This window comes from Triturus cristatus, chromosome 3_2, assembly GCF_964204655.1.
Source record: "Triturus cristatus chromosome 3_2, aTriCri1.1, whole genome shotgun sequence".
In the NCBI taxonomy this organism is placed as follows: domain Eukaryota; kingdom Metazoa; phylum Chordata; class Amphibia; order Caudata; family Salamandridae; genus Triturus; species Triturus cristatus.
This window is the reverse complement of record NC_140584.1, coordinates 321734432-321759312: the sequence shown is the minus strand read 5'-3', so window position 1 is coordinate 321759312 and position 24881 is coordinate 321734432. Positions and strand designations below refer to the sequence as shown.

At 44.7% G+C, this 24881-nt stretch overlaps 1 protein-coding gene across 1 annotated transcript in view; it reads right to left on the bottom strand.

The window, feature by feature from the left end:
- LOC146857279 (uromodulin-like) overlaps positions 1-18777 on the bottom strand; it is a 139637-nt gene extending 120860 nt beyond the window's left edge. The window contains exons 1-3 of the mRNA XM_085647027.1: positions 18628-18777; positions 12047-12064; positions 4737-4901 (exon numbers count right to left, since the gene is read on the bottom strand). Of these exons, the coding sequence (XP_085503153.1) occupies positions 4737-4901; positions 12047-12064; positions 18628-18676 (232 nt within the window). The 5' untranslated portion in view covers positions 18677-18777. The remainder of the gene's footprint in view (positions 1-4736; positions 4902-12046; positions 12065-18627) is intronic.
- Between the last annotated feature and the right edge of the window lie 6104 nt (positions 18778-24881).

The following is a 24881-nucleotide window of genomic DNA, read 5'->3' as shown; positions in this document are numbered from 1 at the left end:
TACTCATCCATCCACCCAGTAACTCATCCTTCCACCCATTCACCGTTTCAGTCATCAATCCATCCTCCCTTTCTCTCTCTCCATTGACCCTTTCCCTTAGCCTTCCTTCCTTCCACCCATCCATCTACTCTTCCACTCATGAATCCATCAATTGACCCTATTAGTCATCCAGCCATCCTTTCACTCCTTCACTCATCTATCCATCCTTTTTTCTATCTACCCTATCTTTCACTCACTTATCCATCCTTACATCCACCCGTTCACTCATTTGTCCATCCATTCACCCTTTCACTTATCAATTCATTAATCCATCTATCATTTCACTCATCCATCCACCCATTAAGTCACCCATCATCCACCCGTTCACCCATCAATCCATCCTTTCACTCATCCATCCACCCTTTTACCCATCAATCTACCCTTCCACCCATACATACATCTTTTTACAGTTTCTCTCATCCATCCTTCCACTCACACACTCATCCATGCATCCTTTCTCTCATTATCCATCCCTTCACCCTTTCATTCATCCATTCACCCTTTCACTAATCTATCCAGACATCCACCCATCCCTTCTCTTAACTTACTCACTCACCCACCTTTTCATATTAATTATGAGCAGAGTTGCAGACAGAAGAGGCCCATCAAGAATTTCACCCTTGCTGTAGTTCCTAAAGCAATGGGTGGGGCAGGGGAGGGCTCACTGTGCCCCTGTACATAGACAATCTGAGTCATGAGTCATGCATGATGCACAATGCCAGGCCATGAGGTGACTGTGACATGGTGTTGTTGCCAGTGCTTTAAGTGGGATGAAAAAACTGGGGGGTCTCGACAAAGAGGGCGTTCAATGTAATTAAGGGCGTGGCTTAAAACACGTAATCTAAAAATCTGTGATTAGTATAGTGTGCTGCCTGACTGGTATTTTGCCTCTTCTGTCATTGTATCCAGATATATAACAACAAGTAACGTTACACCTGCAACAAGCCAAAATTATTGGCTTTGTCAATGGTTGTTGGTTGCATAAAATAAAAAAGTAGCAATCTTGGCTTCCTTGAATATAATATTGAAAATGCATCAGTTCTAAAATGACGAGACTGTGAAAGAACTCTAGCCCCTTCTTTTTAACTTCTTTCACCTGCTCCTTTTCTTGAACTGGATTATTGTGTAGCAACATTGGTGTTTTTTTCTTCTGTCTGACAGAATGCCCTGCCCTAGACACATGCTTTACCAGCCTAGACTGGACCATTGTCTTTCTGACTGTGGCAATCAGCCAGCATAGAGAATGACAAGGGGCAGGTGGGGCTGCTCTTGTACTCCGAGGAGGAGTGCAAGTGGCCCCATCAGGGAGTTGAGGCTTCATGCAGGGAACAGTGCTGTTCCCTGCAATGCCCAAAATTACAGACAAAAGGCGTCCGTAAAAGGGATCCTCACGGACAATGGACGTGAGGTCCAAATTACGGACGGACCGTGAAATGTCCGGACGGTTGGTCACCCTACATCATCCATAATAACATAAAGATGCACCCTCACATACACACACAGACCTTCACGCACACACACAGACCTTCACGCACACATGCCACATCATATGCACAGAGTAGGAACTCACATAAATCTAATGACATCACAAGTTGCTAAAAAAACACAAACATGCATACATCTCACCGTCGCAAACCATAAATTAAAATCATATATGCTTAAAACATGTAAAAATGGGCAAATGTTTGGATCTGTAAAACCTTTGTTATTGACGCTTATATTTGCTGAGTCAGCATTTTACAGTGCCAGAAGAGCAGGCAGCCCACTCAGTCTAAAAATAAAATAAGACACCTTCCCCACTCTGGGTGTGGTGTACACTTCGGCAAAAGTCCCTAATAAAATGAAAGCAAAAGACTTTGGAAAATGGAGCGCTTTTGCAGCATCGGAAAAGGACTATGGCGAATAATGAAAAACTGACCTCAGATTCGAAGTTTCCTAAATTTACTTGAGAACACTCATCCAAAGGCTCAACTACCTCAGTGGTATTAGACCAGAGCCAGTTCTATCAAAGCTGTGTTTTGAGTAAATCTATTGCAGGCTGCACAACTTGTTATGAACGGAGAGGAAGCCTGTCCCTTGTGCGGAAGATGACACACCAGCATCATGCAAATGCTCAGGAACACTTAAATCAGTTTGGGGGGGGAACTGACCCTGGCATATGCATTTGTTGAATCTTCCACACTGTTCACAAATATAATGTATGTTATACCAATTTGGATGTTTTTTTATTTGTGTATTTCTGGACCCTACCAGGTTTTTTCAGTGTACCTACTGGTGTGACGTAGTAGAAGTATCTTCTGATAAATATCAGACGTCTTACATTAATACCTTTGGGCGCCTTCATTCATCGCTAGTATCTGAACAAAAGCAGAATGTCATGAGCACCTATTACATTACACAAGGTCACATTAGTTTGTAGGCACCGGAGATTAAGAGATTTGCCAGAATAACATGATGTTTAAACCTGAATTGATTTTTTTTTTCATTGTGTGTGGGTTACTTTTTTGCCTTCGTAACTGCATATGAAATAACAAAGACCTTACAGAATAGTTTGTTCTTCTCAGCCACCTCTTCGACCCTGTCACCACACTCAATGACCCCAGCCCCCATAGCACGATTGGTATACTTTACACTTCAAGTCCGTAAATGAAACCCGCCTGGAATTGCGCGAAATAAAGAAGGCCACACTTCCAGGCAGTCTTCATTTACACTTCTTTGCTAAGGCATTTGCATCCCCCCTGGGAATGCAGTCACAGACCCCCCAAGGGGGCGCGCCCCACAGTCTGAACCCCTCTGGCAGGAGGAGGCCCAGCAAATGCTGTATCTGTGCAGAGGGGCCCATTATCATTCTGTGTTTGATAATTAGGCAGTCAAACAGAATGATAATGGCCGATAGCAATCTGTGCCAGGTGGGGAGGGGCTGTTGCGGCTTGCGGGTCCTTCAGTTCACAGTGGATCTGGTCCCTGCAGTGAGAGTCAGAGAACTCTCAGGTTGCTTGCAGGAGGACAGCTTGCACCAACGCCCAGATTTACGGACAAAAGGCGTCCGTGAAAGATTTCCTGATGGACAACGGATAAGAGGACCAAATAACGGGCAGTCCGTGAAATTTACGGACGGTTGGTCACCATACGCATATATAAACTCAGGGGCAGATTAACAATAACTGGTGCATTTCTGCATATCAGCAGGGATGCGCCAGTTATTGTGCGTCACGGCTCCGCCACCATGGATGCGCCGCATTTACAATGCCACGCACCATGGGGCAAAAACGGACAGATGCGTGATGCATCTGTGCCGTAAAGGCAGCGCATTACTGGAGTTGCCTCACAAGCGCGACGCAGCTCCAGCAAGGCTCTGGGGTGCCCTATCTTTACAATTCTGCGTCAATCCTTACGCCTGCTTCAAGCAGGCGCAGGGTTTTGACGCAGCATGGGCTCAAAAGTTCACTCAGCCACTTTTAGGAGGCGTTCCTGCGACGTAACGCCCCCCCCCTGTGCAGGAATGCCTACATGTGGCGCAGGGCTTTACAACGTGACGCATCTCCCAGATGCGCCACGTTGTAAGTACCCCGCACCATGGTGCAGGGTTTGCGCCACCACTGCGTCACAAAAGTGACGCAACGGCAGCGTAAATGAGGCGCAAGGGGCTTGTAAATCTGCCCCTCAGTCTATTTTTATGGCATTTGCCTACAATGTATCATTCAATATCCGCTGCTTTTTCACAAACTTTTTGTACCTCTTATATTATATTTAAACACTGCACATGTGCACATTCTATTTGCACTGTTTTCTGCATTTTGGCATTGCGCTTTAGACTGGACGTTTTTTTTGATGTTGAACTTTGCTGCTTTATTGTCAATAGAAGACATTGTATGCTTGAGTCAACATTCCAGTATTTGTACGTGGTATAACTATTGGATTTCGATAGTATAACATGGGACTGTTAAAACGTATTACTCTTTATGATTTTACAGAGTACCACCTAAAGGAGTTTCTGGATTTAAAAAAATTATTTCAAATTCCGGCTACATATCGCCATACTTTAACCACAGTATTTCACTGCATTTGGGCACTTAATGGTCTATATTGATGTTTTTATGGCAGATTTTAATGTATTTAGAACAACGCAATGAATTCTTGTATTTATTACATGTGGGAATGTTTGACTTTAGATCTCCATTCTTACAGCATTGTTTGTATTCTGGCACAATGTTTTTACATTTCAAACCCATGTTTTGAATGCAGAAAAGTATTTTTTCTATATCTATGCCTCTAGCAGAATAGCAATCACATGGTACGTGGGTAGCCAATATATTCTTCACTTTTTCGTAATGCGATCATGTGACCAAGGCCACTGCGTTGGCCGAAACGTGTTATGATCGACTGCACCGTGATTTGAAATAATAAACACCATATCGGCAAGCAACTAAGGTCATCGAGTCATCCGTCTCTCTTTTCAGTGCCTTGAAGCACTTTGGAGTGGTATATATATATAGAGAGAGAGAGATAGAGAGAGAGCGAGAGAGAGCGAGAGAGAGAGAGAGAGAGAGAGAGAGAGAGAGAGAGAGTGAGAGAGAGTGTGAAGATTATTTTTATAAGTTTTGTCTTCCCTCAAACCCTCAAGCAAAACAAACTTTCAGAACATCTCTAGGTCTCTTGACATTCCCCGAACACGGTCTCCAGCTCCCATGACTCACCTGAGCAGCAGTTCGCCGAAGAGTGCCAGAAGAGTCCATTGGGGCAGCACAAAGTCTCCATATTACATGTCTGGGGAAGGCATGGGCCTCTTACATCAGTACCACAGGAGCAGCCAGCGCCTTGAACACAGCTTCCTGCACAGGCGCTACACAAGGGGTATGCCGCTGAAGACAGAAGAGAGAAGAGAGTTGAAAGGGAAATCAGTTCAACACAGTCTGGAGTCAATACTTTGCACAAAAAGAACACGTGTCACAAATGCAGGTTGTCAATAAATAGCTATCCTGAAATCATTGCGATACACAATGTGTTACCACTACTACTAGCAAAAAGGGCAGATGCTTTCATGTCAGCAAGTTAGTACTGGTCACTTCAGCGGTACAGCAAAGACAATTCAATCCCTTTCAGAACCTCCCTCATAAAAATCATCTCTGCCCTGAGCCAAACAAAGTAGCAAATTGAACCTACAATATGTCTTCCCTCCTACAGGCGTTCTTCCACGCATCAACATCACCATTTATTATTCTATCTCTTGCTCAAAGCCAGAGTATTTTACTGCATGGGCAAAGTGGACTCTGGCCCCAGGCCCCAGTCTTTAAGGGTCATCTCTTTTCTGCAGAGAGTCGTGCCCTGATGACATTGAATAATTCTTAAACATATTGCTTTAAATCCTTTTTTTTCCTTTAATTTATATTTGTATGTGGGTGATGTGTGACAGTCTATTACAAACTTTTTACAGAGAAATATTGTTTTTATGTCTCATAAAAACATCCATGAATCATGATCTTTCAGATCCAACCAGGACTTCATATATGAAAAATGATGGGAGGGTGTCAAAGAGATCATTTTAAGCAATATTAGGGAGCTGCTGCTGTGGTACAATATTGAAAACACGCGTCTCTATCCCTGAATATCATACGCAAACACATGTAGAAGTTGGACGCATTTGCATGTGCGCTGTCAGTGTACTGGCCAAAGAGTGCATAAAAACAGCTGAAATTGGATTAAAAATTCAAAGCTATTCCGAACAGGTGCTCTCAAAATTCGTTTGGCCCTGGGTCCCCAAAATCCTTAAGATGTCCCGCTTCAAAGCGTGCACCTGGTGTGTTGTTGGCCCTCAAACAAAGCTGATAGATGGATGGCATGGACAACAAGGTTCAAAGAGGATGACTTCCTCCTAAATGCCTTGGATGTCCGGGTCATGGTGTCCATGCGCATCTCACAAACAAGAAGCAGAGTTCAGGCTTAGTGATACAGTACCAAGAAGCAAAACCAGTGGTGCCGCCAAGGGTGAGATCGCACTCCCACACTGACCCCATCACCAGTCAGCACTGGATATTGTTAATAGGCAGCGTGTGCCTGTGAGAGTGGGCCACTACATCTCACACACCAAATCCTCTCAATGGGAGGCGGCATATGTGACTGGGTTACCACTTCCTCCCCCAGTAAGACAATGTAATGGGAGAACCTTCAAACAAAAGGGTGGTTTTGAGGTGACAGAAGGCCAATGTAGGAAGGTGGAATCTGACTGCATGGTTGCCCCCACTTTTTTTCTGGTGTTTGGATGGCTTTTGACTAGTCTGGCTGGGATCCTGCTATCCAGGACCCCAGCCTATCTGCTTACTCCCTTAAACGACATGGAGTGCATATTAGGTGCACTAGTGATTGGATACCGTGGTGCCTTATGAGTCCCTAGTATATGGTACCTTAGTTACCAAGGGCATAGGTACTTCACAGGCCTACCAGGGGCTGAAGCATGTATTATGCCACCCCTGGGAAGCAGACTAAATCTGACACTACAGGCCTGCTACTGCAACCTGGGTGAGGTGGTGCTAGCACTCCTCGCTGAGATATAGGTTCACTATATCTCACCTACACCCACATTTAAACCTATCAGTCACCCCAAGGCAGGCCCTATCAATCCTGAGGGCAGGGTGCTTGGTTTCAATGTAAGTAGGTGCCTCTGCCTGAGCAGGGCCCCTCTGCAGCTCTCAGAGTCCATTCTCTGGGGCTGTGGGTGAATGCGGTCAAACCATATACTCTTAAGTGCACTATAACCTCGCAGTAAATGCTAACTTTAGAATGGCTGCATCAAAACATGTCGTGTTTGGTGTCAAACACTTTGGAATCGTACCCCCACACCAGTAACTGGTGTGGGAGTATGATCCCACCCTTCTAGAGGGATAGACATGTATCTACTGTGGAAACGCGGTAGAATCCTGCAGAGCCCTGGCATCACAAAATGGATGCCACCAGTCACAGACACTGGGCTGCCCTCCTGCTGATGACCGAAACTCGCAGTGGAGGAAGCCCAACAATAGGGATCCTGTCACAGGGAGGTGTGACCACCTCCCAGACAGGGTGTAGTGTATTGGGGCTGGGTGGGTGCACACCTAGAGTGCTTTGAAGTCCTGCACTGGGGGAGCAGTAGGCTCCTCTGTGCATACACCAGTTCAAACTGGCTCAGGGGCTACCTGCCCCTGCTCTGGCGCGAAACTGGACAAAGGGAAGTAGGTGTAGCCTCCCACTCCCCTGACCCTCCCATAGGTGGGATCATAGAGCTAGTCCCTCCCTTCCTTTGAGTATAAGTTAGGGAACCCTTGCCATTGCAATCTAGATATCCCTGGACGATGCTCTGAAGAAGAATCCTGGACCTTCGACGTTCCACTACCTCTGGAAGACGGAAGAATCTCCCTTGGAGTCAAGGAGTGACTCCCCTGCTTGGCAGGCACCAAATCTTGCAATCAAAGGTCGGAAACCTTCCGGCTCCCGCCGTAGTCCGAAGTCCCTACAGCCCAGGAAGAGGATTTCCTGACTTCTCCAAGGCCATCGTGAGTCCCCAGTGACGCTGAGGCAAGTGGACCCCACGAGTGACTAGGAGCCGCAATCCCTGGGTACCGTGCACTATTTTCGAGTGCAACCCCTTCACGATGTTCTACGAACCTGTGCATTGGACCACGTGTGGTCCAAGCCTCCAGCAGGAATCCCTCCAAAAATCAGAGGCTTACCCCATCCTGAGTGACCGCGGGCACCTGTTGAGTGAATACTCCTGAGGTGTCTTTGCGATCCCTTGCCGGTTGGCTTGTGGGTCCCCAGAAGACTTTTCTACAGTTCCAAAGGGCTCCTCTGGTTGCTCCAGGCCTGCCCTGACTTACCCTTGCTGAGTGAGTCCCTCAGACCTTGCTGGTTGGCAAGCTAACTTTTTTATCCTTTCCACAAGACTTGCTGTTACCAAGGCTTGTTGGCTCCAATCTGGTCACCAACACCGCAGTAAGCTGCAGACTTCGTGGGACATGCTGAATCCAGCTCCTGGTCATCGTCGACGCCTCCTGGACCTCGTGGCTGAAGAGTCAAGACACCCATGGATCACCTGAAATCACCCGACGACTGTGGGCATCCATCTTCCTTGCCCCCGGTCACTGCCAAGTGACTTTGAACACTGTCCCCTCTGCTTTCAGATCTTCCATCTTCTGAATATAGGCTTGGATTCCACCGGACACTTCTTCTATCTTCACAAGCAGCAAGTCTTCACTGGCTCCCATTGAAAACGATGCTCCGACCCGACACCAAAAGACACCTATGCACCCGGCTTCCCTGGGTGAGGTAACTGCAGCACTACAGTGCTCCTGTGGGTGTTGGCTCTAGGACTACTTACCCTGTAAGTGACTTGCTTGTAGACGCTCCTGAAGTATCCTAAAACTCTTAATTTCCAATTGTGACTTGCTCCATTGAAGTCAATAGGGATTCACGGCTGTGTTCTCACACTGCATGCATCTCCCGTGGGTCCTTTACTTAACTGCCTTAGGTGGTTTCGTGAGGCCCCAGCGCTTCTGAAGGCCCTAGGCCTTGTCCACTCGCAAGTCATTATTCTTAAGTCTCTTTTTTAGTATATGGTCTGGTACGCCCCTAGGGCCCCAGCCATATCTGTGCTTAATTTATTGTGAAACATTGATTTATGCATATGTTTCTGACTTCTAATCTCATAAAGAGATTAGTAGAGTGTGTCTAGTAATAAATACATATATATTTGATATATATGCCTGTGTGGTGTCCTTTCATTTAGTAATTCAAGAGATTATAAGGTAAAACAAGCTGCTTTACATTCCTCTAAAGAATTAGCCTGAAGGCTGCTCTCCACAGCTACCACTAGGATAGCTTTCTTTAAAAGGTTGTCTTAAACCTACTACCATAAGAGTCGAATTGTACTGGTGCAAGGTGTCCACTTTAACTAGTGAACAGCATATACCAGGCCAACTTCTCACAGCCAAAAATTGAAATAACAATTGTGGCTTCGTAGGACGAAGAGAGGGGGTGAAGATGAAAGATAGTAGTCGCAATTGCCCTAACTATGAATGGCTGGAGTGGTACAGCTGAAAAAAAATCATTTTACCCATTAAATTAACAGGATAAACATAAAATAGAAGGCAAAATATACATATTTGGGGAAACTTAAAAAAAGGTATAAGCTTCCACCTGTGCCCAGTAACTCTTCCACCCCTCTAGTTGCAATTTGAGCAGCATCTAAGAGACGAACAACACACATTCAGGAAACATGCCAGGCCTTCCAAAAGGAAGCAAACCTTTGTGATCCTATTGGAACCTCTGTCCAATAAGGTGGACAACGTGGGGAGCAAAATGACCAGTCATGAAATCAAAGGATGTTTATAAACCCACTAGTTTGTAAGACAGAAAGGAAATTGCAAGATGAAAAATTGATAATAAAATTGGAAGTGTCATCGAACAGAGGGTTTGGTTATATCTATGAATCAGTTTGAAAGACAAATCGAGTCACTATTCAAGCAGAGGAACAAAGTGAAGGTAACAGATGCCCTATAATTCCAGATAGAAAAGATCAGAAACCATTGCAGTGGAATTACTTTCTGACAATGTTCATTCTAGCATGGGAGAGTAACCTGTGGAAATAACTAAGGCTATAAAACTACTGCAGACACAGGCGCAACCCAGCAAAGAGATTTGAGGCACTCTTCACAACCACCAGATTGCAAAAAATTGATTACGTGTATGTGCTGGGCAGAAGGCTTTACAAACAGGTAGTTCTATGACTCAGAACTATTGTTCTACTGATATTAACTGTGAAACCATGTCTAGGAAGAATAAAATGTTAGATCTCAGAGGAGGAAGTGTATCTTAGTAATGGTGACCAAATGTTAGTGTTCCACACAACTGGGTTATGGCTGGTTTGTGAACGTGAACCTTTTATGTTCACGCAAGTGTAGTCTTTATGGACAAAATTAACCACAAGAAGATTTTTAAGGTCTATAGGAAGGAGTACTGTGTTAGCTATCTTAGTTGAAGTTTTTTTTAAGCTATACTATGCTATCAGAAGAGGTTAGAAGTTCCTTTCAACCCATGCTACTAAATCCAAGTAAGTCTCTGTTTGTGGCATAACAGAGGATTTGCCACAATATCTGTTTATCACAAAGAAGAGTATAACAGAAGTGTAGTTTACTACACTTTAGATAGAATATTGATAGTTCTGATCATTCGATAACTTTTTTTTAGCATCCCCTGTTTCTTTAACCCACAGTAACTGCTCGGTTATCCCTGACTTGCCTCACGCATTCATCTCAGAGCTCAGTTTCCTGTATAGAACCTTGCTTTACATTTTTGATCAACAGTTAGGGAGCATCTGTGCTCCCTCATTGACAAGGCTGATCCACCACTCAACGGGAATTGATGTTATCTGTGACACCTATAACCAGTCCTGGATTGCATCTTGTGTGCCAAAGAAGTCCGTGAGCCCATCTGATGTCGCTATTGAGTGTAGAATCTCCAGCTCCTAAGCAATATTTGAGGGAGTGATGACACTCCAGATCCAAAGCTTGTCAGACAAATAGACTTTCTTGGATTTCAGAGCAAGAATTTAGACTTCGAGAACTACAGAGGTGAGAGATCTGTTGTCCATGTCTAATGAGTATATGTTGTACCAATCATAAGCCCGTCTTTAAGGTTTCATTGGCTGCACTGTGTATCCTTCCCAACTTCAGTCCGCTGTATCAATTATCCAAAGTGGCCAAGCTATCATGGAAATGTATAGTTGGCCAACCTTTTGCCTGCTTGTAGTGACCAATAGGGGACAGCTTCACCTTGACAGTGGTAGTTCTTCTCTGCAGCATACCACAGAAATCCATATCAGTATTACTGATAAGCTGCTCTGTAGGTTTGAGCCTGTTTTTGGGTTCTTCTTCGTGCCTGTATAGATAAAGCATAGTTTTATAGCAAATTGACTGGTAATCAGAAATCAGCTATGTTCCTTTTATGATTTTTTAATCATATTTCAGAAATCTTATCTCAAAATTTGGACTTCAGTAGCCGGTATGAGATGAGCATTCCAATGGGTTATTTCGAACAATTTAAGGTAACCCATTCTATTGTTTCATGTTTAAGCAACAAGCAAAACAGACTTGAGGCTATCCTAAAATAATTATTTCTGGATTAGAGCTTAGCATTTAACATCCACATTAACCCATTTATATCATCTGGTCAGAAAATGCTTTATTTGCATTCCCACAATTTGACACTGCGACCAGCTTCTGACTTCAATATGACACATCTCTGCTGCTTAGGAGACAGTAATGTCAGCTACAAAGACATTGAAATGTTTTATCTATTGAAAAGGTCCTGGCCGTCTGCCATGCGCACAAGGCTATATGTGTCCCCGGGGGTAGAGAAATGAACACAGGTATGACACGATTTTTCACATGTCACACTCTTACTAGAGAGAACAATTCCGTGGACCCAGCCTGTTCCATCAGCTGTTTCTTCTCCTCTTTCTAGACCTGGCTGTTCAAACACCACCACAATGCTCAGGGTTATCCGACATACCTCAATATCCACATAGTCGCATGTGCCTACATGCAAGTAGCTTTCTAGAAAGATAGTTTATGTACCCCTACCCCAGCCAGAAAAAGCTATTAGTCTAAAAGGTGTATGAATTTTTCAGTAATTAAGAAAACATCGAACTTAACACTGAAGTGATCACTTTCCAGTGGCCCACAGCTTTCAGAACCATTTTGCAGATTGTTACTTATGTCCCTATGGCTTTACTCCATCTGATGTAAATAACCAACTTGTGCACCTCAATCAAAAATAGTCACTTATCCTACTTACTGTGTGTGATAGCTCTGAGTTTGAGATATTGAACCTTTGGTGCGGATACCCACTAAATGCAGGAGGAGCTTTGCTGGAATGTGTTTTGCTGTAAGATTCAATTTACACAAGAACCCTAAAAAAGTTAAGCTCACCTCTTCACAAAGACACTTTCCGTAAAAGAAAGTTAACAGACACTTACCACTGCAATTCACAGCTCCTGCAAAAAAAGACAAAAAGAGGACAATCATTCAGTCACTGCTTACTTCTCAAAATAAATAAAATATCAGAATATAAATCTAAAAATCATTATTAGTCACAAATATTTTCCCCTGTGCATCTTTGAAACACTTTGTGCGCCTACTGACTGAAGCAAGTCTTGCTGAATTACATATTCCAATGAACTTGTTTTATGCACACAGGCTTTCTTCAGAGAAAATCGCATGAGAGTGGAGGCCTGTTTTCTTAGCCTATAATTCAATACAGTACATGACAGCCTAAATTACCTGTAGAAAAACATGTCTCTAATTTCCTTATTACAGGCAACCTGTGATGTCCCTAGTCGCCTGTAATAATGAAATGATGTAACTACTTAACTGTAATAACTTATTACAGTTGAGTTCTGATATCACAATACCTGCTGCTAGAGCAGCAGCCCAGGGGAAAGGCAGGTCACAGAGTACAATAAAAGTTGCACTTTAAAAAAAAAAACATGCCTTTTCTTCTTCTGCTCTATTTTTCTAGAAGTACAGTGATAAATCAAAAGGAGATATTTATGGCAACATGGTTATTTTTTCCATGCATAAGGTAATTTTAGGAAAGAGAGAATCTCTGCATGTTTTTTACACATTCTGAGTTATGGTGTTATCATGTATTACAAGGAATAAAGCACCCCCTACCATACATTATAGGACATTCAAAGTTACCTCTGAGTTCTATGACCTATAAAGGCACTCCACCTTCGGCCTCATTCCTTTATACAGTCACAGAACTCCTGCGTGGCTTGCAATATTCTTATAATGTACTTCCAGGGTACTTTAGCCTTTATGGCTGTGGTTGTGCCTAGTCAAGATCAGCTATTACCAAGGCACTTCCTTCTGAGCTCATTCAGAGGTAAAGTGAATGCTTTGTCAGTTCCAAAATGGCAGGTTTCCATTGCTGACGAAGTCAACAGATCTGCCCCTGAATGTGTGTGATGAACGTGTTGTGTTGCTATGAACATTGGACCTTGAGAGAGGAAGAGCAAGAACCTGTGTGTTCACTCTTGAGGGCAAAGTCTTTATCATACAATAGGCCTTGACCATCAAGGTACTGCATAAAAAAGTCCAAACTGTTCCAGAGATTGGCCTTATCTGTGCCAGATAATTTTTAACCTTAGCTATGACAGTAAATCTTACCTATATCCGACAATAAATCAGACAGAAATAGGTACTGCAACTTTCTGTGAGAGCAAATAGGTATAGCTGTGTTAGTAAGTACCTCTGGTTGGACCACGGCATAAAAGCTGCTCTGCCAGACACTAACCCATTCGGCCATGGAACGTCATCTTGCCGCAGATAACAAGCCTAGCTGAGCCTGAGAATAAACATATTTGTGCAGGTGATTGAGGAGAATTGTGCCACAGAGCATGCCCAAGTCAAAGAGAGACTACAACAAACTGGGCATGATCTAGCCGCAAATGTGGGAGAAAATAATCCTGAATGAGCCGCAGAATACACCCAACTGTGCAAAACAATGAGCCGAAACTGTGCTATATAATTTTTGAGAATAATTCCAAGAAATCCAAAGAAACCCCCACAACTATGCTAGATAAGAAGCCCTATTGTTCAGGAGAAGATTCCCAAATGTACAAGCTAATATTATAACACATGTATTTGTAAAGTGCACGTATCACCCAAGGGTATCAAGGCGCTGAATAACAGATGTTTATTGTTACCCAACTCAATGGTACTCATTTTATCAACCTCAGATGGATAAAAGGCTGAGTGGACCCGCCAGGATTTTGAACCTGTGACCATGAAGTCCAACTTAGGCACTCATTTTATCAACCTCAGATGGATGAAAGGCTGAGGGGACCCGCCGGTATTTTGAACCTGTGACAATGAGGTTGAACACAGGCCCCTACAGTGGAGGCATAACTCCACTAAGCCACCAGACCCAGCTTTATCGGCTGTGCAGGGTAATAAAACCAACTGTGAGATTAAATATGCTCAAGAAACTGAATTATGCCAAAGAATAACTCGTGCTGCTGCAGTCAGATGTGTAATTGTTCAATAGAGCATGTCCAACCAAATCAAAGAGTGACCCAGCAATGATAGTGAATACTCACAAAATATCTAGCGGGCGCCCACGACTGCCAGATAATTCTTCCATCGCTGCCAGATAACATACCCAACAAGCCAGAGAAAAATTAGAACTAAATCAGAGAATAGATCCAACTGAGCCGATACAAACCAAAGAACGGTGGAGAATAAACTAACTGCCCCAGATTGTTTTATGAGTATGGGCATTGTGTCTAAGAACACGTGAATCATTGTGACATATAATGTGCCCAAATGTGTGACTTAACATGACCATGGCATGAAATATGTTTGACTTGAGTACTGCGATTGGATTGGTGAAGGGGGTCTGGTAGTGTATACTGCGCATTGGAATTAGACGTGTTGTCTATGGAGAGGGCTGGAAAAAGGCTGCGTGGGTTTAAGTGAAGGGCTTGAAAGGGAGCAGGCACCATGGCTGTCCATGCTGGGCTGGTCTGTCTTTGTTGGGAAGGTTTGCACTACTTTGCCCAACCAGTGCCTATTCTTTGTGTGTTTTTAAGTGAAAAAACTGTGAAGGAAGCTTACACTGCTGTTATCTCTTTTTCCTTTGTCGTGTGTCTGGTGGAAGCTTGGGTGACTATTTCCTGTGTTGCGCGTGTTTTGTGTGTTGGATTCTTACTGTGCTGTATATTTGTGAGGAAATTGAAGTCTCCTCTGTTCCTGCTTCTGCTGTGCCTGTTCTGGTCTGTTTGTGAATGAGGTTTGTAGTATTGCAGTGCATATTCTATGGAATACAAAGAATCTAAGTCAGAAAGATCAGTCTGATAGGTCAGTGTGTGGGCCGTTTTTTGCCTGTTTGTGGGCCTGTTTTATCATCTTGTTGGCCGGTTTTTACTGTTGACTTTTCTGTATTATCACACAAATTCCCTGCAGAAAGCACAAATGCATGCAGTCTTCTATATCTTGCAAAACACTTACACAGTTTGTCTTTACAAAGTCAAAACTGTCATGATTTGCAAATGTTGGTCACCTTTTTTAGCTACCTGATTCGTTAATGGAGGCCCTTTTTTTGGGAGCCTGGGACTATTTTCTGTTCCAGCCTGACTCTGATCACAGTAACCAGGTGGACCATCCAGACCCAGGAGAAAGCTTGTACCTGCAAAGCAAACAGCTTCTGAACAGTGGGGTTTCGCCTTCTATGGAGTCTCATAGCCAGACACAGGGAAAGCTTTCCATATGGTTCATTCTTGTTGTCCATAGTATTGATAGGCAGAATGGTGTCCACGTATAGTGCACAATCGTTGCAAGAGTTACAGTTTTTATGGATACGACACATGGGCAGTTTGCATGAAATGTACGCAATATGTACCCCTACTTACAAAATGCTGGTTGAATGTAGTTTTAAGCACCCTGTAACCTTTAAATGTCTAGTAGCGGCCCAAGTTCTCCAAATGCGGTCTTTGAATAAAGTTAATAAGGACAATTTAAGCCATACACTGACTAAAAGGCCTCTGTACTTTCCGGACTCCTCCGATCAGGCTTTGTCAGCCCATGAGGACTGGCTATCCTCGGGACTTTACACTAGCTCCCTTGTTGTAGGTTAGACCAAAGCAGTCTACCCACTCTTCCCCATGGTTTCAAAGTCTCTTTCAGTTACTTACATGAAAATGCCACAGACAGGAGCAGAAATGGAGGCAAGACGGTGATCCTTGAGAAAGGATACTGTATAAAAAAAGTTATCTGTGCATATAAAAGCACTATGGTAATAGAAAAATCTAGGTTTTTCTCTGGTAAAATGAACAATGCCAAAAACCCAGTAAAAGAGCTCTTCTCGGTGGTGATGGCCATTTCCTACCATGGTGATTCGTCTAATTGCGGTGTTACTTCTGTGATGATTTGGCCATTTTTTCAGACTAAGATCAGTGCCATATATCAAGAATTCCCGTGAGACTCTCTTTTTAAGACCAGGGTTTGGTAAGAGAATTCCCCTGTGATACATAGCTTCTTGCATCTTACTGAACTAACTGCAAGTAAAACTCTATTATTACTAGTAAATCTGGATCACTGAATGATCCGTGTCCCCCTCGCACATTCCAGCTCGGATCTCATCTGACATTGTTTCCAAGCGCTTAAAGGAAATTTGCAACCAGATCATGTACTCGAGGATTTTCCCTAAAGCCTGGAAGAAAGCTACAATCACCCCTCTTATTAAAAAACCTTAGGATAACCCTAAAGAATACAAAAACTACCATCCAATTCCTTTATCACGGCTTACCAAGAAAGTTTTTGAAAAAGCATTGAATGCAGAATTGACAGCTGTTCTGGGCAAGCATGGCTTTAGGAGTGGTCGCAGCACGGAGTCAGCTCTGGTAGCAGCAGCTGATGATATTAGATTTATAGTTGACAGTGGAGGTTCTGTTGGGCTTATTTTATTAGATCTTTCGGCGCTTGTTATACTATCTGCCACTCGTGGTAGTGACCAGACTTGATTAGCTGGGCCAGGCGCTGCCGACACAGGTAAGACCGGTGGGGTGGTGGATGGTAAGGCAGGAGAGTGTGGGGGGGGGGGTGTAAGTCGACAGACGACGGGCTAGGTAATATTTAATAAAACAATTAATAAAAACCACTTAACTTGCCCTCTCCACATTGCCGACTTGACGATGCAGAGAGCTGTAGGTAAGTGGTTTTATTTATTTAATTTTACCTATCCCTTTGTTTGTTGACTTATCCCCCATTACCCCGCCCGCCCCACCGCTCTTACCTGTGCCGGCCACACCGGAGATGGGTGTTAAGAATAAGGCACTCCAACTGCTACATTCCTTCTTGTTGGACACAAAGCAAATTGTGACCTGCAATCAATTAATTTTGAAACCTTTTGCTCTACTTTGTGGGGTTCCACAAGGGATTTCACTGAGCCCTACTTTTTTCAATCTGTGTGTTTCCCCTCTGGGGGTCCCCGACTCGGTCATTTGGACTCTCTGTCCTATACTATGCAGATGATACTCAAATTATTGTTACTTTTGCCAATGATACCCAGTCAGCTGCAAGTAACTTTCATTACCCACTCTGGTCAAATCTGCCAGAACCTCTGATGTGGTTTATAATGACGTTTTAATTTTTAAGAAAATCAAGTGATTCAGGTCTGGTCATCATGTTTCAAAATTCTGAAGATTGTTAAGATTATTTTTTTCATTTTCTTTCCCTGGCCTCAAACAAAACTGTAGTGGTGGTGTTGACTTTCACCAGGTTGGGTTATTGTAATTCCCTTTACTTAGGGATCAATCCGTTATTCCTGAGCAGACTACAGGTAGCCCAAAATACGGCTGCCCAGCTCAGACCTAATGTTAGTAAACATCAATCACTTTCTAAGGAACTGATCAGGTTGCATTGGTTACCTATGAGAGGAGGGCGGCGGGCCATGTTTAAGGCGCTCTGCCTGGCCAACAAATCTCTGTATAACAAGGGGCCTGAATTCCTCAGGCCTAAATTCCCCTGGTATATTGGCCTTTAATCTCTTGCTTTTTGTGCTCGCTGAGCATATTTCTGGCAGTTCCAAGACACACCTAGGTATAGGCGCTGTATACAAGTCCTTTTTCATTTTCACACATTCTGTTTAAGCAACGTTCCAAAATGAAGCGTTCTGCATAACCATAAAATCAATGGGTCCGGACTAAAGCAACAGCTTCTTTCAATCCAATGGGGCAGCTCTCTGAAAACACGCTCACCTTTCCTTTCTGGATTAGTTTAATTGTCAGATAATTGTTCTTCGTCTTTCTAGCTGTCAACCTCGAATGCTGCACGGGGTCTGATTGTTGACTTAGGGATGGCTTGTAAAGAGAGCGAGACGTATTTATTTATGTCTGTGTGCCTGTGGTGTTTGTGTAGAGCGAACCTAGCCTGAAGGCAATGGAGCGCTGTGCAGGTATTCAGTCAGTGAGTGACAGGTGAGGTGGCAGTTACTGGATTGATACTGCACTGCGATGTTGGATTCTTTATAAAGGTGTGTCTTTAGCTCTGTCCTAAAGTAGAGCGGCATCGGGGCAGACCCAATGAACACGGGGAATCGGGGATGTTGTTTTAAATCCTGGATGCACAGAGGCAAAAGGCCTCGGAGTCATCTGAAAGGTGCTAACACTGTAGGCCTCACCTGCATAAGATTTCACCCAGCATTGTCATGTACTCGTTCGACAAGGGGAGTGCCAACATTACTACCTGGAAGGCACATATAAAGATCCAGGCCCACATGCGACACAATTCAACGTATGTCCTACCTTTAGGTAACAAATCAGCCCATTGCTAAGATGGATTTCCACCCCTACCCCTTTCCTACAACCCAATACTTGTCTTCAGCATCTCCAAATCGATAGACTCCAGATTCAACACACAGGCTAAGAGGGTTGCATCCATGAAACATTTTCAAGATAAGCAGTAAACAGATTGTAAACAGTTACCAATTTAGACCAATTTCCTTTATGTGTCCCCTTTAATTGATGGGTGTTCACCAGAGCTGAGGGATACGTACCTGCTTCTCCCAGGAGAGTGGCAAATAGAAATGCCATAAGGAGCGCCATCTTTGGAGTCTGGAATCTGGGATTGGTGCTGCTTTCCAAGGTGCCTCTCGAAAGAGAATGCTGAAAGCTGAGGACCAGTTAAGGGGCAAAAGCTGCTGCAATCTTAGCCAACCCCACAAAGTGACAGAAACACTCACCTGCCGAATCTTTTATAGACCGAGAGAGAGAGACCTACAAGGAAGTGACTCATGGGGAGGGAGATAAGACACGGAAATAATGTTTCTCACTGAACAGCCCAGGTGGGTTTGGAGGGTTTGTTTGGATAAAGTGATAGAATGCAAGGTATGATAAGGGAGAGGTAACCTACTTTACGACTTTTCTCAGAATATGAAGAATAGGGTGCAGGCAGGGCTGTGTGACATATTTATGGAATACTTGCAGGCAGTATAGTACCATTGACATTTTGGACGCCATATAATGAAAGCATCCAAAGACCCGTCATCTGTCTCACCGTCAGAAAATCCTCCCACCAAACATGGAACCCCCTTCAGTGATCTTGGGTAAAAAGGTCACAACATTATCAGCTGACACAAACAATATCATATACAAATTCACTCACAGTCACCAGTATATACAAAAGTATTCACCATGGTAAGTCCTCAAAATCAACCTCATACTTCAGCACAGCCACCATCATACTCCAACACAAATAACAGCAATGGAAGCCAGCTTTCACTTTATCTGTGGTTCTCAAGTGGAATCACAGACTATTAGAGCAACAGTCAAGGAACACCCCCTTGTTGGCAGCTAACTAGCTACAATTTTATGCAACATATGTCCCCAATTAATGAGTGCTAGGAACCCAACACTTTGTAAAAAAAGGATTATACATTGATTCCAAAGGAAGCGATGTATTTTAATTTGATTTTTTATGAATTGCAGCCTTGCAGTTGTTCAGTGTTCACTATTTAAAATGAAAGTTTTAGATATCGACCGACAGCCATCCTTAGCTGTCTTTTGTGTAAGACCTATTGTCTATAATACAATAGGCACAAAGGTGGCTCTGGCTCAGCCCTTTGCTCAAGATAGAACCTTATTGTTTATCACAATTCCTTGCTCCGTTTGATGCTTTTTCTCTCTATTCTTGCCTTTAACCCACTCATGGAGCTTAGCTTGTTTACCGTCTTTTTATTTGACTGACTTGTATCTTTCGACTGCTGATTCAACGGATCTACGTTAATGTTTCGCCTTCCAAACAGTGTAAGCTGCCTGTTTACAAAATGCCTCTTGTGTGATATACCAAAAACCTACAATGGGCATAGAGGCCCCCCACTGCTTCCATTTGTTAGCTGTATTGTCAGTTTTATTTCCTTGCGTCTTATTGGATGGCTTTCCTTCCTCTTCTTGTGCTGTCACTCATCTGGAGCATAGCCCCTGTACCATCCTTTTGAATGGCTTACTTGTATTGTTCTTCTGCTCACATTTAGGAAACGATGTGTTTCTTTGTCTTTCAGCACTCTCTAATAGAGTGTGTGTTTTGTAACTGTCTCCCTCATGTGCCCCTTCTCACTGCCAAATACATTCTCTCCCGCATGCGCTGTTTTCTCATTAGATAACACACGTTAAATGTGCTCTCTTCTCCCTTACCTCAACTTTTCATTTTTATTAATGGCCAACCCCCTTTGCTTCCCTCCAACCGTTCACTTCACCCACAAATTTTATTGCTTCCCCACTCTTTGCAGTGCATAAAATGATTTAGTTCAAACTTTGTTTGGAGGACCAGGCAGCTCCTATTTGCTGAGGGGCCCAATCCACCTTAATAAATTAAAATTTTTGCACAAATGAAAATGTATTTTTTGATCTGTTGCTTGAAGTGGGTTTTGCCATCTTATATCAGTAAAGAAAAAATGAATAATTGGTCACTCGATCATTCAGAAGGTGTGCACATGCATGGTGATGAATGTGCAACCATAAATCACCATTAATGTACGCGCCTACTGAATCACACAGATGCATGATGTAATGACGCACATGTGCAAATGCGCAGAGCTCGTCATTTAATTTGGGGACCCTTCCTGCAAAGAAGCGCTGCTCCTGTGTTGTTGCTGTCTGGCCACTTCGCCACGCCGCGCGGCCCCCGCTTCGCGGGTGCCGCTCGTAGGCTTAGACTCTCTCTGGGGAACATCCTTTCTGCCTCCCTTCACGTGCTTTGAGCACCAACGCGCCCCTTGCAAGCTGTCATCTGGTCAACAGGGGTAGAGGCGGGACTGCGAGGACCAGCATTCCTAGCGGCGTGGATCGGCCGCAACTGGTCCTCTTCCCGCCCCCTCCTTCTCCTCTTTAAAATCTGTGTGGAGTGAGTGAGCCTTGGGACCCTTCCTGCAAAGAAGCGCTGCTCCTGTGTTGTTGCTGTCTGGCCACTTCGCCACGCCTCGCGGCCCCCGCTTCGCGGGAGCCGCTCGTAGGCTTAGACTCTCTCTGGGGAACATCCTTTCTGCCTCCCTTCACGTGCTTTGAGCACCAACGCGCCCCTTGCAAGCTGTCATCTGGTCAACAGGGGTAGAGGCGGGACTGCGAGGACCAGCATTCCTAGCGGCGTGGATCGGCCGCAGCTGGTCCTCTTCCCGCCCCTTCCTCTTGTTTTTCCTTCATAGCTTGTGTGGACAACGTGCACGCGGGACGCGCGCGGGGCAACGGCCGGGGCGAAGACCGGGCTAAGAGCGGGCCGTTTGAGGCCGTTCGAGGACGGCAGAGGACGGCCCAGGCCCACCCCCCTTATTGCTCCTAACCTGCTTGTTATGGTATCATCGTGCCGAGACAGGTTAGCTTAAACTGAAGCTCCCTAGTTAGTAAGTCGAATGACGACCCTGATCTCATCGTAAGCACCATGAGTACTAGGATGACACGTAGCAAAGCCTCCAAAGGTGGTTTACAAATCTGTGGCCCTATGGACGACTTCATCACCCGCACAAATATAGCCATCGATGAAGAAATATCTAAACTTCAAACCCGGGTATCCCTAGAATTGGTAGCTGCACGTAGGCTGTCCGAGGTAATTGCCCTCTCGAAAAAATCATCCCTAGGACATATAGCCTCTGCTGTCACTCCAGCACGCCCTGCCCGCCCAAATAGTATTACCACCCAGGTTGATTTACACCAGCCCCTGATTACTTCCACCCTCACTCCGCCCTTAGAACAATCACGCATTACAGAAGAGCTAAGCTTCGCTGCACCTTCTCACGCCCAGACCCCCACCCTTAATCCCCTTTCCCAAGCATTCCCAACTACTTCCCGTGTTAGTGGTGCACAACCCAAAAGAAAACGCCAATTACGCTCAGCCTACTCTCGTAAAAAGGCAAAGGTCGCAGTCTCCCACCAGCTCACAATGACCAACACTCAGGCACGTAATGCTTTACCTGAGGGTTCCTTGAGCACACAGTCAGTATGCCAAAGTATGGGAGAGGGTCCAGCCAACACCACCCCAGTAGACGAGGGGGCGCAGGTACAAGACCAAGACCAGGGAAGGAATGATAAGGAATTTATAGATCAAGTCTGGGAAACATTAAAAAAACTTCTCTCACCACTCGACTTAAGATTGTCTAGGATAGAAAACAATCTACTCGAGATGGAGAAGAGCATTATTGCTCTGGCCACTCTTGGCCTAAGAAGTCTCGAAAACCAGGGCGTGTCCTTATCTGACCCACTTTCGCCAGCCCCTGTTTTGCAAGCTGAGCAGCACCCCCCACCAGTACCTGTTGCTGTAAGGCCTGTTCCTAAGTCGAGGACTGTGGCTGTGGATCAAGTTTCCATAACCGCTAAACCTCAGGCTACCAAACCGCAGATTCCCACACGGAACTCTAAGCCTGGAAAAGTAAATCTAAACCTGGTAGCATCCGCCAGACCCCAGCCTGCCGAAACCCAGGGTCCTCGTCCAAAATAAAATTTTAGAGGAGGCTATATAGACCTTCCACCAGAGGTCAATGACTATGTGGTCGTGTTGACAGGCGTCCCTGTGATTGGCACTGACCAACACGAAAACCACTGGTCATTGAAAAATAAAACTATGCACTGGCTTAACGTCAACAGACCGATTCCCAATGGCAAAAGAAGCAGAGTAATGATGGTCCGTAGAATACCCTGGGTGGGCCCAACCAAGAAATCTAAGCAAGGGGACTGTGTAGTTGTAACTTTTGAAGACCCACATACGGCGCACCATATCTGTTCCTGGCCAACTAGTGAAGATTCTTTAGTCATACCAAGGCCGCTATCCTATTTTTACCCCCCACGCCAATTACATACCCAAGCGGATAACTGGTCCTCGGTGCAGCACCACCCATGGAACACCCATCCCATGAGGCAAAAGAATACTCTTTTACACTGGAATGGCCTTTCAACCTACAATAGATTTGGAGGCCTGGAGGAGGTCGATTGACTTTCTATGTTCCCAGCATGCCCACAACTAGAAAAAGCATTGTCTCCACATGTTATAGACATAATTGGAAATCCAACCAACGGCCCTCCAACTACTCAAGCCGGGCTTCTGACTCTCTTGCCCCGGGCCATGGAACCGATCAAAATGGCCATTTTAGATTGCAAAAGAGTGGAAACGAGGCCAGACAGCCCCTGTTCGATCCCCCCTCCTCCAGTACAATCTAATCCAATGGAGATCAACCTGCCTGATAGAGTTGCCTCCCCAGGCGATTCTTCACTGAGGGTCTTAAGCTGGAATGTGGCTGGCCTTGCACGTAACTTTGATAACCCGGAATGGAACACCTTCCTGGCACCCTATGACATTTGCTTGCTACAGGAAACATGGTGCCAGGAACCTAGACATAGAGTGGGGTTTTCGACCTTCTATGTTCCGACTGTATGTCACCAAGGTTTTAAAGGACGCCCATCCGGTGGTCTTCTCATCTGGATCAACATAGCACTAGACCTCAGTGTTTGTCAAAGGACCACCGAAACACCTGACCTTCAATGGCTAACAGTGCACTACAAAGGGGGAAGGAAACTAGAATTATTTAATCTCTACCTAAGGGGCAATAGGAACGGAGGATCTCTAAACTCTTTAGGCTTAAGTAACTACCTGTCTGCCTGTGACGCCGACTCTCTCGTCCTGCTGGCAGGCGATTTTAATTGCTGTTTTGAGCCTTTAGCCAAAGAAGATATTCTGGATACCAACGAGGAGGATAACAGGAGGGGCATCCCTATTTTGAACCTCGAACCGATCCCTAAATGGACACAAAAGGCGATCGATATAAATGCTCTTTGCATGGAGCATAACTTGAGAGCAACGAATGGGCGTTCTAAATCAGATCCCATGGGTGCCCATACATACAATAGGACGGGCCACTCATCCAGAATTGACTTTGTTATGCTCAACTATAACCTCTGGCCATATCATCAAGACATGGAGGTTATAGAGACCTGTGACAGCGACCACAACCCTCTCGCTTTAACCATTTCTGTCCCCTGGCAAACTGGGTCTCAAGAAGCTACTAATCAGTTATGGAAAGCTTCACATGAGATTCTTCCCTCAAACTGTGGCAGACGTCTTAAATGGGCAAGAGTCTCAGCGGATGAGGCTAGGATGTCACAAGCTGAAACCATCTTACTAGAGGCTGAATCTAGGCTTGATATTACGAATAGCGATAGCAAGATGTTTTTATCGTTATTTACGGAGACTGTAACGGCACTAAGTGGGCTGTTCATCATTCCCAAACCCAGCTCCAGAACTGCTTCAAAGGGGGCCCTGAGAACAAGTGAAAAGTGGTTCACAGCCAAGTGTCGACTTGCTAAGGGTGATCTTGTTGCTGCAGTAAAAGGAAAAGACCAAGCTACCATCAGGTCTGCAAGGAAACTTTATAGGAAAACTGTGACTGAGGCCAAGCGGACATATGATTTCAACTTTTGGCGTGACCTAACGGAGGTGAGCACAAGGAAAGATGCTAAGGGGTTCTGGGACTTGCTAAGATCAAGAGACAAGCCCATTGATCAACAACTGACTTGTAATATCCCTGGTGTTGCCTGGTTTGCCCACTTTTCGAAATTGTATTCGGCTCAGACAGGGCCTCCGCAACCAGACCCGCTCCCAAGGCTCAGTTCCACAGATCTCCCACCAAATGAAGTCCTATTTACCACCTTGGAAGTAGAGAAGGCAATCAGGTGTATTGTTTCTAACAAAGCGGCAGGACCTGATGGGATTCCGGGCGACTTGATAAAAAATAATCCCCCATTTTGGAGCAGATTAATTGCTGTTCTTCTT